At 44.5% G+C, this 13,598-nt stretch overlaps 1 protein-coding gene across 1 annotated transcript in view; it reads left to right on the forward strand.

Moving 5' to 3' along the window:
- The window catches only part of LOC140455387 (cytochrome P450 2K1-like), a 29,001-nt gene that overhangs the window by 9,834 nt on the left and 5,569 nt on the right, over window positions 1-13,598 (forward strand). Inside the window, exons 4-8 of the mRNA XM_072550194.1 lie at window positions 61-221; window positions 2,615-2,788; window positions 9,223-9,364; window positions 10,233-10,420; window positions 10,746-10,887. Coding sequence (XP_072406295.1) covers window positions 61-221; window positions 2,615-2,788; window positions 9,223-9,364; window positions 10,233-10,420; window positions 10,746-10,887 — 807 coding nt within the window. The remainder of the gene's footprint in view (window positions 1-60; window positions 222-2,614; window positions 2,789-9,222; window positions 9,365-10,232; window positions 10,421-10,745; window positions 10,888-13,598) is intronic.

A 13,598-nucleotide genomic window follows, 5' to 3' on the forward strand; every position in this document is an offset into this window, starting at 1 on the left:
GGAAGTATTTGTGGTATTTCCAGCTTTAGTTTTTCTCTGAAATACTATGTTTGTTCACAGGTCAGCCTTTTGAAACAGCACAGATATTGAATTCGGCCGTGAGCAATATTATCTGTTCCATTCTATTTGGAGATCGCTTTGATTATGACGACAAAATATTTAACTCCCTCACAAACATGAACAATGAGATGACGACATTGGCTGGAACAGCTTCAGTACAAGTAATTATCTTTCCATATTACTGTACTTGGGACGATTATTTAAATTACTTGCAATTTGTCATGTGTAACGATTCCCTTATCACACAAGTGCCAAGCAATGGCCATTTCCAATGAGAGACAGTCTAACCACCACCCATTGACTTTCAATGGTGTTACCATCTCTGAATTCCTCATAAACAACATCCTCGGAGTGACCGTTGATCAGAAACTCAACTGGATTTGTCATATAAATGCAGTGGCTACAAGAACAGATCAGAGGCTAGGAATGCTGTGGCAGGTAGTTCACCACCTGACTCCCCAAAGCCTGTCCACCAACTACAAGGCACAAGTCAGGAGGGTGGTGGAATAGTCCCCACTTGCCTGGAGGGGTGCAGCTCCAACAACAATTAAGAAGCTTGACCCCATCCAGAACAAAGCAACCCACTTGACTCGCACCACATCCACAAAACTCCACTCCCTCCACCACCGAGATTGATAGGTTCTTGTTGTCTAGAGGAATTAAGGGCTACGGGGAGAACGCTGGCAAGTGGAGCTGAAATGCGCATCAGCCATGATTGAATGGCGGAGTGGACTCGATGGGCCGAATGGCCTTACTTCCACTCCTATGTCTTATGGTCTTATGGTCTTATAATAGCAGCAATGTGCACCATCTACAAGATGCACTGCAGAAATTCACCAAAGATCTTCAGACAACACCTTCCAAACCCATGACCCAATCCATCTAGAAGGACAAGGGCAGCAGATACATGGGAACACCATCACCTTAAAGTTCCCCTCCAAGCCACTCACCGTCCTGATTTGGAAATATATCCCCGTTCCTTCACTGTCACTGGGTCAAAATCCTGGAGTTCCCTCCTTAAGGGCATTGTGGGTCTACCTACAGCACAAGGACTGCAGTGGTTCAAGATGGCTGCTCACCCCACCTTGTCAAGAGGCAACTAGGGACGGGCAATAAATGCTGCGCCCAGCCAGGAACACCCACATGCCATGAGTGAATAGATAAACCAGACATATTGTATGTTCAGAGTGTTTCTAACATTTCAGTAATTTACATTAACATGTGAGGAGCCCTAACGTGGAGTAAATTCACGTGGAAAAGCTGGAAAAATAAGATTTATGTAAATCATGATCATGTAACCGATTACTTGACTCTGACATCAATGAGAGAGAAGACACCAGTCTAGAATGACTATGTGAATAGAGAGGTCTTAGACACCAGACTAGCTGTATTTGAGACCCTATGTACAGATGAAAATAATGGATTATTACAGTACATTGAACTGAATTTATTGTCACGTGTACCGAGGCACAGTAAAAAGCTTAATCTTGTGAGTAATACAGGCAGATCACAGAGTTAAATAGCAGAGATAAGTAAATAATAGGTAAACAGCAGCAAAACAAAAACACAGGTACAGATGAATGCTCAGAGTTTGAGAGTCCATTCAGTATTCAAACAACAGTCGGGTAGAAACTGTTTCAAAACTGGCTGGTGGGTGTGTTCAGGCTTCAGTACCTTCTCCCCGATGGCAGAGGTTGTAGAAAACCATTGCCAGGGTGGGATGGATCTTTGAGAATGCTGGCGGCCTTTCCTTGACAGCGGGCCTGGTAGATGGATTCGACAGATGGGAGGTTGGCCTTTGTGATTGTCCGGGCCGAGTTCACTACTCTAAGCCATACGTAAAGAATAAGTCGGGGGCAGCCTCAGGGATTGTGTTATATACAGGCCTCTCGCAGCCAAACGTACTTCTGACGGGTATCTCAAAGTAAAGGTCACTATGCTGGTTTAAAATACATGGTGGCAGTGAGGGATAACGCCTCCAGAGACAGGATCTGGTGTGAGAACAGGGTGCTGGGGACACAACAACATAAAAAGGGAAGACTTCGATAGCAGAACAGGCCTTTGGAAGATGTCAAAAGCGAAGCTGAGAAAAATGTATGAAGACTCAGAACGTTTCATACCAAGAGTACAGATGACAATGTCATGGGTTTGATTCCCACTTTCAACCCTTCTGATGTTTGATATTCACTTAAGATTGGGCCTTAACGGATCATTCGTTGCAAATTACTGCTAAAATCTAAGAGCATCCCAAATGAAAAGGAATTACACAGAGTGAGGGAGGGGCTGGTCAGTCTGCTGTCTCCCATGTAGAGTCACTGTCAGTTTCAGTTCTAGTGAAGAGTCACCGGACTCACGATGTTAACTCTGCTTTCTTCCCACAGATGCAGCCAGACGCACTGAGTTTCTCCAGCAATTCCTGCTTTTGTTTCCGATTTCCAGCAGCTCTTTGTTTTATGTCACCGTAAATTACTTGGCCAACACATCGACTACAGACGAACAGTCACTAATCAACTCAACGCCTGAACTTATTGGTTATGTTCTTGTTCCAATCCAGCTGTACAATTCTTACCCATCTCTGGGATTTCTGATTCCGGCTCGCAGGAAGATGATTGAGACTCGAGATAAGATGATGGAAATCTTCAACAGTTTCTTCAAAGCGGCTGAAGAAACCTTGAGTGAGAACAGCATTCAGACCCTAAACGAGGCCTTAATTCTGAGGCATCAGCAGGTACAGTGACACACCTTTTCAGCAGTAAGGGGTATCTCCCCAGATTTCAGACTCCACACCAGGACTTTGTGGGTTTTGATGGAGGAAGATTCTGTGTTCAACATCTGTTAATATATCAAGTTAAAAACCACACAACACCAGGTTATAGTCCAATAGGTTTATTTGGAAGCACTAGCATTCAGAGCGCTGCTCCTTCATCAGGTGGTTGTGGAGTACATGATTGTAAGACACAGAATTTATAGCAAAAGTTTACACTGTAAGTTTTTGCTATAAATTCTGTGTCTTACAATTGTGTACTCCACAACCACCTGATGAAGGAGCAGCGCTCTGAAAGCTAGTGATTCCAATTAAACCTATTGGACTATAACCTGTTTTTGTGTGATTTTTAACTTTGTGCACCCCAGTCCAACACTGGCATCTCCAAATCATTACTATAAGATGCAGTGCTGCCCCTAGTTACTGGATGTAGTTTCAAGCACTCACCGTATCTGATCATTTTTCTAATCGCATGACATCATGTGGGTGTTTGTGTCCAGGGTGTAGCATTGGTTTCAGACATGGGATGTGAGTCACAGGGGCTGGGCCAGCATTTATTACCCAGAGGGCAGTGGGGTCATCCACATTGCTGTGGGTCTGGAGTCACATGTAGGCCAGACCAAGTAAGATTGGCAGATTTCCTTCCCTAAACGATATTAGTGAACCAGGTGGATTTTTTACAACAATCAACAGTTGCTATATGGTCACCATTAGACTAGCTATAATTTGCAGATTTTTATTCAAGTTTCACCATGTGCCATGGTGGCCTTTGAATACATGGAGGGGCATGGGTACATTAGCCTGGCATCTGGATGACGATTCCAGTGACATTACGATGACACATCCCTGAAGGACGTATGAGTTTCAATCTCGCAATTTACAACGTGAGAGGGGTTTCTTCTCAGAATATTGGCATTTCCTCTGGGTGCACTGGTTTCCTCCCACAGTCCAAAGCTGTGCAGGTTCGGTGGATTGGCCCAAGCGAACCTGCCCTGTAGCGTCCAGGAATGTGCAGGCTAGGTAGATTAGCCATGGGAAATGCAGGGTTATGGGGATAGGGTGAGATGCCCTTCGGAGGGGTAGTGTGGACACGATGGGTTGAATGGCCTGCTTCCAGACTGTAGGGATTCTATGATTCTAATTGTTGAGACGTTTTTACTTATTTTATATGCTACCTTTCCTGAATAATGTCCTGGTAATATAATGTTCAATGCTTTGGAGCTGCACTCTTCTCATTTTGTCTGGGATATCAATCTCTTTAAGACAAATGAATTGAAATCTCACATTCATCCAGACCAACCCCTTTCAGCTCCTCTGTGCTGCCAGCGTGGATTGAAGCTAAATGGTGAACTCAGACTGGAGAGACAACAATGAACAATTTAGCATGCGGCACGGTGGCTCAGTGGTTAGCACTGCTACCTCACAGCGTCAGAGACCTGGGTTCAATTCCTGCCTCAGGCAACTGTCTGTGTGGAGCTTGCACATTCTCCCTGTGTCTGTGTGGGTTTGCTCCGGTTTCCTCCCACAGTCTAAAAATGTGCAGGTCAGGTGAATTGTCCATGCTAAATTGCCTTAGTGTTAGGTGAAGGGGTAAATATAGGGGAATGGGTCTGGGTGGGTTGCTCTTTGGAGGGTCAGTGTGGGCTTGTTGGGCTGAAGGGCCTGTTTCCACACTGTAAGTAATCTAATCTAATCTGAGAGGAAACTGGAGCATCCATAGGAAACCTACACAGATATGGAGAGAACGTGCAAACTACACACGATTATCTGAGAGTGGAATCGAACCTGGGTCTGTGGTGCAATGGTGCTAACCACTGTGCCACCTCTTTATTGCCCCTCCCAAATTGTCCAGAGGGCAGTTCAGAGTCAACCACCTTTCAGTGGCCCTGCCATCACATGCAGGCTAGACTAGGTAAGGATGCCAGATTTTCCCTTCCACATCGAAACCAAATGGGTTTTTACAACAAGACCAGCTCTTTATTCCAGATTTTATTGAATTTAAACTTTACCATCAGCCACAGGTGGGATTTGAACCCAGTCCACAGAACATCGGCCTGGGGTTAGCTGGATGACCAGGCCAGTGACATTGCCACTACACCAGGGTTCCGTTATGGGGGGAAATTAAAGGAGGAGGTCAGAGTGCAGAACTCAGGAAAGGTTATTAAAATCTCCAGCACAGCCACAAGTAGGACAGAGTGTATGGAAAGGGTTGGCAATTGACTTCAAGCATGCTGGACAAACAATTGACCATTGAATAGGGGGACGGTTAACACAGAACTGAAGGTGTTATATCTGAATGTACGCAGGATAAGGAATAAGGTAAATGACCTCGTGGCACAGATCAAAATTGGCAGGAATGACGTGGCGGGCATCACGGAGATGTGGCTGCAAGGGCATCAGGATTGGGAGCTGAATATTCAAGGATTTAAATCCTGTTGAAAAGACAGGCAGGTGGGCAGAGAGGGTGGGGTTACCTTATGAGTAAGAAATGAAATTAAATCAATAGTGAGAAATGAAGTCGGGTCAGATGGTGTAGAATCTGTGTGGGTAGAATTGAGGAACTGCAAAAGTTTAAAGAAAAACATAGTTGAAGTTATGTACAGGTCTCCAAATAGTAGTCAGGAGTTGGGGTGCAAGATACACCAGGAGATAGAAAAGATGGGCAGGAAAGGCAAAGTTATTGGGATCATGGAGAATTTCAATATGCAGGTGGACTGGGAAAATCAGGTTGGTACTGGATCAAAAGAAAAGGAATTTGTGGAATGTTTACAAGATGACTTTTTGGAGCAGCTTGTAATGAAGCCCTCTAGGGAACAGGCAATATTGGATTTAGTGTTGTGCAGTGAGACTGACTGGTAAGGGAGCTTATGGTGAAGGCACCCTGAGGAGGCAATGATCATAATATGATTGAATTTACTCTGCAATTTGAGAAGGAGAAGATAGAATCAGAGATAACGGTATTACAGCTGAATATAGGCAACTACAGAGGCCTGAGGGAGGAGCTGGGTAGAATTGACTGGGAGAGGAGCCGAGCAGGAAAGACAGTGGAACAGCAAAAGCAGGAGCTTCTGGGAGTAATTCAGGACACACAGCAGAGATTCATCCCGAGGGAAAAGAAGCATGGTACAGGGAGGATGAGGCAACCAAGGCTGACTAGGGAAGTCAGGGATACATTAAAGCAAAAGGGAAAGAATACAATGTGGTGAAGGACAGAGGGAAACCAGAGGAAGCCTACAAAGACTAACATTGAGCAACAAAAAAAAAATAAGTAGGGAGAAGATTAAATATGAGGGTAAGCCAGCCAGTAAGATAAAGGAAGATCTGTAAGAGCTTCTTTACATATATCAAGGGCAAAAGAGAGGCAAAAGTGGCCATTGGGTCGCTGAAAAATGAAGCTGGAGAGTTAAAGAAATGGCTGAGGAACTGAATAATTACTTCATGTCAGTCTTCATGGAGCAAGACATAATTAATAACCCAAATATTCAAGAGAGTGAGGGGGCAAAGCTGAGTATGGTGGCTATCATCAAGGAGAAGGTGCTAGAAAAACTGAATGGCCTGAGGATGGAGAAATCACCTGGACCAGATGGACTACATCCCAGAGTCCGAAGGGAGATAGCTGAGGAGATAGTGGAGGGTGGTGTGAGTGGTGATCTGTCAGGAGTTGCTCGAATCAGGGAAGGTTCCAGAAGACTGGAAAATCATTAATGTGACATCCCTGTTTAAAAAGAGAGTAAGGCAAAAGACAGAAATTACAGACCGATTAGCCTAACCTCGGTCATGTGAAAGATCCTGGAATCCACTGTGAAGGATGAGATTTCTGAATACTTGGGAGTGTATGGTAAAATAGGGCAAAGTCAGCATGGTTTCATCAAGGGGAGATCATGCCTGACAGATCTGTTCAAATTCTTTGAGGAAGTAACAAGCAGGTTAGACCAAGGAGAACCAATGGATATTATCTATCTAGACTTCCAAAAGGCCTTTGACAAGGTGCTTTACAGGAGGCTACTGAGTAAGATAAGGGCCCATGGTATCAGAGGCAAAGTGCGAGCATGGATAGAAACTTGGCTGTCTGACAGAAAGCAGAGAGTGGGGATAAAAGTGTCCTTCTCAGGATGGAAGCTGGTGACATGTGGTGTTCCTCAATGCTCAGTGTTGGGAGCACAACCTTTCACTTTATACATTAACGATCTAGATGAAGGAACTGAGGGCAGTCTGGCTAACATTGCAGATGATACAAAGATAGGTAAGGGACAGGTAGCATTGAGGAGGTGGCGAGGTGGCAGAAGGATTCAGACAGGTTAGGAGAGTGGGCAAAGAAGTGGGCAAAGATAGAGTACAACGTGAGAAAGTGTGAGGTCGTGCACTTTGGTCAGAAGAATAGAGGCATGGACTATTTTCTAAATGGAGAGGAAATTCAGAACTCTGAAGTGCAAAGAGACTTAGGAGATCTCATCCAGGATTCTCTCAAGGTAAACTTGCCTCTTAAGTCAGTAGTTAGGGAGGCAAATTATTTTGAGAGGACTTGAATATAAAAGCAGAGATATAATTCTGAGGCTCTATAAGCATCTGGTCAGACCACATTTGGAATATTGTGCACAGTTTTGGGCCCCATATCTCAGGAAAGATGTACTGGCCCTGGAGTGTGTTCAGAAGAGGTTCACGAGAATGGTCCCAGGAATGAAAAGCTTAACATATGGGGAATGTTTGAGGACTTTGGGTCTATATTTGATGGGGTTTAGAAGGATGAGGTTGGAACGTCTAACTGAACCATATAGAATACTGAATGGCCTGGACAGAGTGGATATTGGGAAGATGTTTCCATTGGTGGGAGAGACGAGGACCCGAGGGCAAAGCCTTCAAGTAAAGGGAAGACCTTTTAAAACAGAGATAAGGAGAAACTTCTTCAATCAGAGAGTAGTGAATCTATCATTGCCACAGAAGGCTGTGGAGGCCAGGTCATTGAGTATAATTAAGACTAAGATAGAAAGGTTCTTGAGTATCAAGGGAGCAAAGGTTATGGGGAGAAAGCAGGAGAATGGGGTTGAGAAATTTATCAACCATGATTGAATAGTGGTGCAGTCTTGATGGGATGAATGGCCTAATTTCCATTCCTATGTCTTATGGTCTTAGACCTCTGTCTGTGGGGATCCAGTGACTATCCATGGTGAACGCCTGAGTGTAACACTGGATTACCAGGCCATTGACATTACCCCTTCGACCACTGTCTGTCTGTGGGGATCTAGTGACTATCCATGGTGAAGGTCTGAGTGTAACACTGGCAGTGCCCACCACTTTGATTGGCTGGCAGGTTCATCATTCCCACCCTGGGCTGAAATAGGCCATAGGCCTGAGGCTTCCCAAGTTAGCTCCTGACTGCAGTGGAATAGCTCCTGATGGAAAACCACTCGGTGTCTGTGGTCAGTGTCGGTTCCCATCTGCTCTGTCTCCTTCTGCAGTGACTTTCAAATCAAATGGTTGACTCCATATTGTCTTTCCCTCACTCTTCAGAGAAAAGTGTGTCACTTCACCATTCTTTCTGGTCAGCTTCGTCTGTCCATTTTGCTATTTTGGGAGAAGGTGAGGACTGCAGATGCTGGAGATCAGAGTCGAAAAGTGTGGTGCTGGAAAAGCACAGCCAGTCAGGCAGCATCTGAGGAGCAGGAGAGTCAACGTTTCGAGCATAAGCCCTTCATCAGGATGCTGCCTGATGAGCTGTGCTTTTCCAGCACAACATTTTTCGACCCATTTACCAGTCTGCCTTTAACTTCCTCAGGTTTGTTACTTCCCTGTTCACAGCTGAATATATTGCTGACTTCCATTAAATGTTTAAAAATAGTAATGAACAATTCATTGATGTAATTAATATAGCCTGTGTCCAAAGTCTTGCTCATCAATGTGTTACCCTTCCTGTCATGAAGATGTCCCAAAGCATTCGACAGAGAAGGATTGATTTTTAAAACGTGACGTTTGTTGTAACGCAGGGGGATGAGTTAATTAATTTGTGTGCAGCAAGGCCCCACATTAATAACAGTGATAATGACCAGATCAACGCTTTTGGTAGAAGTGTTAACATTGGCTAAGACACCAGTGAAGAGCTTCTCTGTCCGTGATAAATGAAGAACATGATATTACACATCCATCTGCATTTGAGCATCAGTTAAACAGTTCACCTGAAAGGCAGCACCTCTGATAGTGCAGCACCCTCTCAGAACAGAGCTGAAATTTCAGCTGAGGTTGTGCACTCAGATTTGTGAAGTGTGGCCTGAATTCATGAAATCCTGACTCTGAGCAAGACAGCCGCTGCCCCCCAATGACACAGACCCATCCAGCAATATACACACTCAAATATTTCCCCCAAGAACGTGGTACCTTCTCCTTTATTCTATTTTGTCTTGAAGGAATCAAGAGGCCAAGATGAGGAAATTCAGAAAAGGAACACATTGATGATAATCATGGACCTGTTTAGTGCCGGCACAGAAACCACTTCCACCACCGTGTGCTGGGGACTCCTTCTCATGATGAAATATCCGGATATCCAGAGTAAGGGAATCACGAACTTTGTGTTTGTTCGTTGTTGTTGGTGTCTAAACTGTTACTTGATCATATGGACAGGACTATCGAGGTCAGTAGTAAACTAGGCCCATGGTCAGTGTGAAATTGGTCATTTTAATCAGTAACACCTCAACTGGTTGCTCTCAGGAAGAGCTGATGGTGAGGGAGTCAGCAAGTGGAGTCTTTCTGAAATTGAGTTGAATTTAAGGTAACTCCCCCAGGCATGACGTGCACTGCAGATTCAGAGATTATACCCAGTGTGACACTCATAACAACGTGATATCAATGTCAAAACCACCATAAAGCTCATGCTATGGATGTCTCGCCTAAGCCTCCCCCCCAAATTCTGGAATCTTCTATCTGAAAGTCTAATGTGTGACTCTGTTCACTGATAAAACCCTCCAAAGGTAAACTGAACTCCCCAGGTGGTCTCTCTCTAATAATGTGTTTTAATAACACTCACCACGGTAACAGAAATACAAACAAGTTAATTATGAAACCACTTCAGATGCAAAGAAAAACCATATGCCACCAGTTCAAAGTTCAGGAATCCAAATAAGTTATAATACGGTGTCACACACCCTACTTCACACACAGGTAATTGGAGTTAAGAGTCATGGAGCTTGACAGCACAGAAAAGGCTCCTTTTGCCCATTGAGCTTGTCCAGGTTAAAATCAACCACCTAACTATTCTCATCCCATTTTCCAGCACTTGGCCCATAACCGTGTGTGCCTGAGGTGACAAGATGTGGCTTTAAGAAAGAGCTTTTCCGCTGGATTTCAGTTGCTGAACGAGTTGAGTTTCTATCCCGTTGTTTGATGGCAGTTTCCCCAATCCAAGCTTTCTCTATTTCAGGGAAAGTTCAGGAAGAAATCGATCAGGTGATAGGAGCCGGACGAGCCCCTGTAACCGAAGACCGAAAGCGAATGCCTTACACTGACGCTGTGATTCACGAAATCCAGAGATTTGCCAACATCGTCCCCATCAACCTTCCTCATTCAACAACCGAGGACACACACGTGAAAGGACATTTCATTCCAAAGGTAGTTCTGAATGATATCAACCAGGCTAGGGTTTCACAATCTGTGTCTGCGAGAAATTGGAAGTACCTTCAAACTAAAGTAAAACGTGACCGACAAAGAAAAGAAACAAATTTTAACTGGGACTGATTTGGAAATTAGTGAATCGGGGGTGGCAATTTTCATAGTGGAGGAGTCCCAATGACATTTAAAATAAGTATGGGCCCCACCTTGACCACTGGAAACTAACAGGGTCAGGTCCAACACTGGATTCACACATCCCACTTCATTCACTCTCCATTGAAGTCAGGCTCAGAAACACATTCCGAATTATTGTTCTTGTTTGCAGGGAACGTACGTGATTACTGTCCTGACCTCGGTGCTGCATGACAAAACTCAATGGAAAACTCCAAAGGAGTTTAACCCGGCTCACTTCCTGGATGCTGATGGGAATTTTGTGAAGAGAGATGCCTTCATGCCTTTCTCTGCAGGTAACTGGACGAGAGGGACATGTATTCCTGCTGTTCAATATTTCCATTTCTGAAGTGAGATGAGGAACTGTTGAGAGCAATCTTTATTTTGAACAGGCAGGAACTCCACAATGTCACAATTAGACCTGCTTTAGCATTTCGCGCGGGTGTAAACTGTACAGGGTGAATGTGGTCTTGTATCTTGCTGCTACTGCTGCTGGTCCCAACTGGGACATTCCAGTTCCTGTTGGGACCACGAGAGATATCTTGGGTTGATTCACTACCACCAATCCTTCTGATTGGGATCCATCTGTCGTTACTGACATCCAATGGGGAAGGAGACTGACACATCGCCTTGAGCAGAAGGTAGCCTTAGTTTCGATGTACAGTAACTAGGTTTATTACATCTTACTGAATGACTAGTCGCAACATATCTGAGATACTACAATTTCCTCTTGTGAGATATCGGGTCCAGTCTAAGAGTACAGCAACTGCAGGGGGATCAACGTGACTGAATGTACAAACGCTGACACTTTATAACTAGATGGGAGGAGAGCATCCCATGATGTCAATTAACCCTTTCAGGTCTGAACAGCTTTATACTCCAGGACACAAGGTGTCGGAGCTCATCGGGCCAATCAAGCCTTCTCTGCCATCTCATACAGTCATGTCTGACCTTGGACTTTGGTTCCAGTTTCCTACCTGCTGCCCATTTCCCTCGAACCTATCCACCACAGGTTTAAGTGAGACTCCACAATTCAGGGATTGCTAATTCGAAGCGTCCGCAATCCTTGAGCAATTTCACCTCACATCAGCTTTTTTTATTCTGCTACTGTGCCACTTCATTTCAGAGTCTCTGCCCAACAGGAACAATATCTTTTCAGCTGCTCTAGAAAGCCCTTCTGGAATTTTGTCGGCTTCAATGACACTGCCTCTCATTGTTCTCAACTTGTGACTTTGAGAATATTGGATCAATTTACTTAACCTTTGAGGAAAAACCCCTCATCCCAGGGACTCATCCAGTGAACATTCAGTGTACCAAAGCAAATATATCCCATCCTGAATGTGAAGACCAAAACTGCACACAATATTCAACATGTGAACTCATCAAGTTGTCACTAATCTTCATCAGGTAAAGGTTATTGCTGAAGAGTCACATGCCACCATGACAACTGGTAGGATTTTAATTTAATTAATGAATCTAGAGTATAAATCAACTCGAATTCTCACATTATGATCTGTGCTGATGGCAATTTCAGACTAAGTCAGTTTCCAGATGGAACCTGGCTCTGTAGGCCTTGCGTCTTATTTCACTGTTTGGTTTCTGCAGTGGTCAGTCACGTAACATACTGACGTGTGGATGCTCATGTAACAAAAAAGCATCAAATCTGATTACATAAAATAATTGAAAACAAACAAAGCCTATCGATCCATTATAAATAGTGAAAAGAAACAGGTAACAATATTTTCCCAGCAATATCCTTTACAGACACTCAACTCTGGAGGTGTGTCACTCCTATCTTCACATCAACAATTTTTACTGAACTGGTAAGATTGCAAACATTTCTCATCAGTGATGTTCTATACATTTACCAAATGGAATTATCTCCATCTCTCCCAGAGATACAGAGAGGCATTTCTCAATGAACTCTTTTAAAAAAAAGGGAAGTTTGTTTTTGTCAAATATTTCCTGGGACTGCTAAAACCTCTTGCCAGTTCTAATGGTTTTAAGGTTGCTGCATACCTCTGCAGGTGTGAATCTTTTCTTCTGAACTCAACTTACTCATGGTCTTTGTCATCTGTTTCTGTAGCTTGTAGGGTGGCATGATGGCTCAGTGGCTAGCACTGTTACCTCACAACACCAGAGATCTGGTTTCAATCCCAGCCTCAGGCGACCGTCTGCGAGGAGTTTGCACGTTCTCCCCCTGTGTCTGTGTGGGTTTCCTCCCACAGTCCAACGATATGCTGGTTAGGCGGTTTGGTCATGTTAAATAGTCCAGGGATGTGTGGGTTAGGTGGATTCACCATGGTAGAGATTGGGTCTGTGTGCAATGCTCTTGGCATGGACTTGATGGGCTGAATGAACTACTTCCACACTACAGGGATCCTAATAGCTCAACACTTTATTTCTCCGGGTGCCTTACCTCGACATTTAGCAGAAATCACATGATTTCTTGGAAAAGCTGTTTTAGACTCACTGCTCAAATGACTTTCTGCCCCTTTTCAAGAAAAGTGTCACCTTTACAGCACTAAGACCAAAAATGCAGGGTCCCAGAGATGGGATGGGTCTGAGTAGAATGCTCTTGGGAGAGTCAGTGCACAGCCGATGGGCCGAATGTCCTCGTTCTGCACCACAGGGGTTTACAATTCTAAGTGCCCCTTCACTCTTCCGGACTCATCTCTTAATGGCTCGGTCACAATCCGGTGTTAATGATGAACGGGAAGGCAGGCAGCAAGAGCTGGGCTTTGTCACCATGGGTGAGGTGAAGCGAGTGAGTCAGCAGTTTTGGACCATCCAGCACTGTTCCAGTTTCACAGCCCCATCCAGCCTCCCACAGCCAGCTTCTCATTGCATATGTCTTCATCAGGGTCTTCGCAACACGCCCAGAGAATAGCAGGTACGCCAAAGTGGCAGCTCCTCAGACTCTCATCGAAAGGCTGTTGCAGTTTGGGAAATGCACTGGGTCAGCGGCAGGTCCAGGGAGATGAGGACGTTGAGTAAGTTGAGGGAG

Source organism: Chiloscyllium punctatum, chromosome 30, assembly GCF_047496795.1.
Source record: "Chiloscyllium punctatum isolate Juve2018m chromosome 30, sChiPun1.3, whole genome shotgun sequence".
Taxonomy (NCBI): domain Eukaryota; kingdom Metazoa; phylum Chordata; class Chondrichthyes; order Orectolobiformes; family Hemiscylliidae; genus Chiloscyllium; species Chiloscyllium punctatum.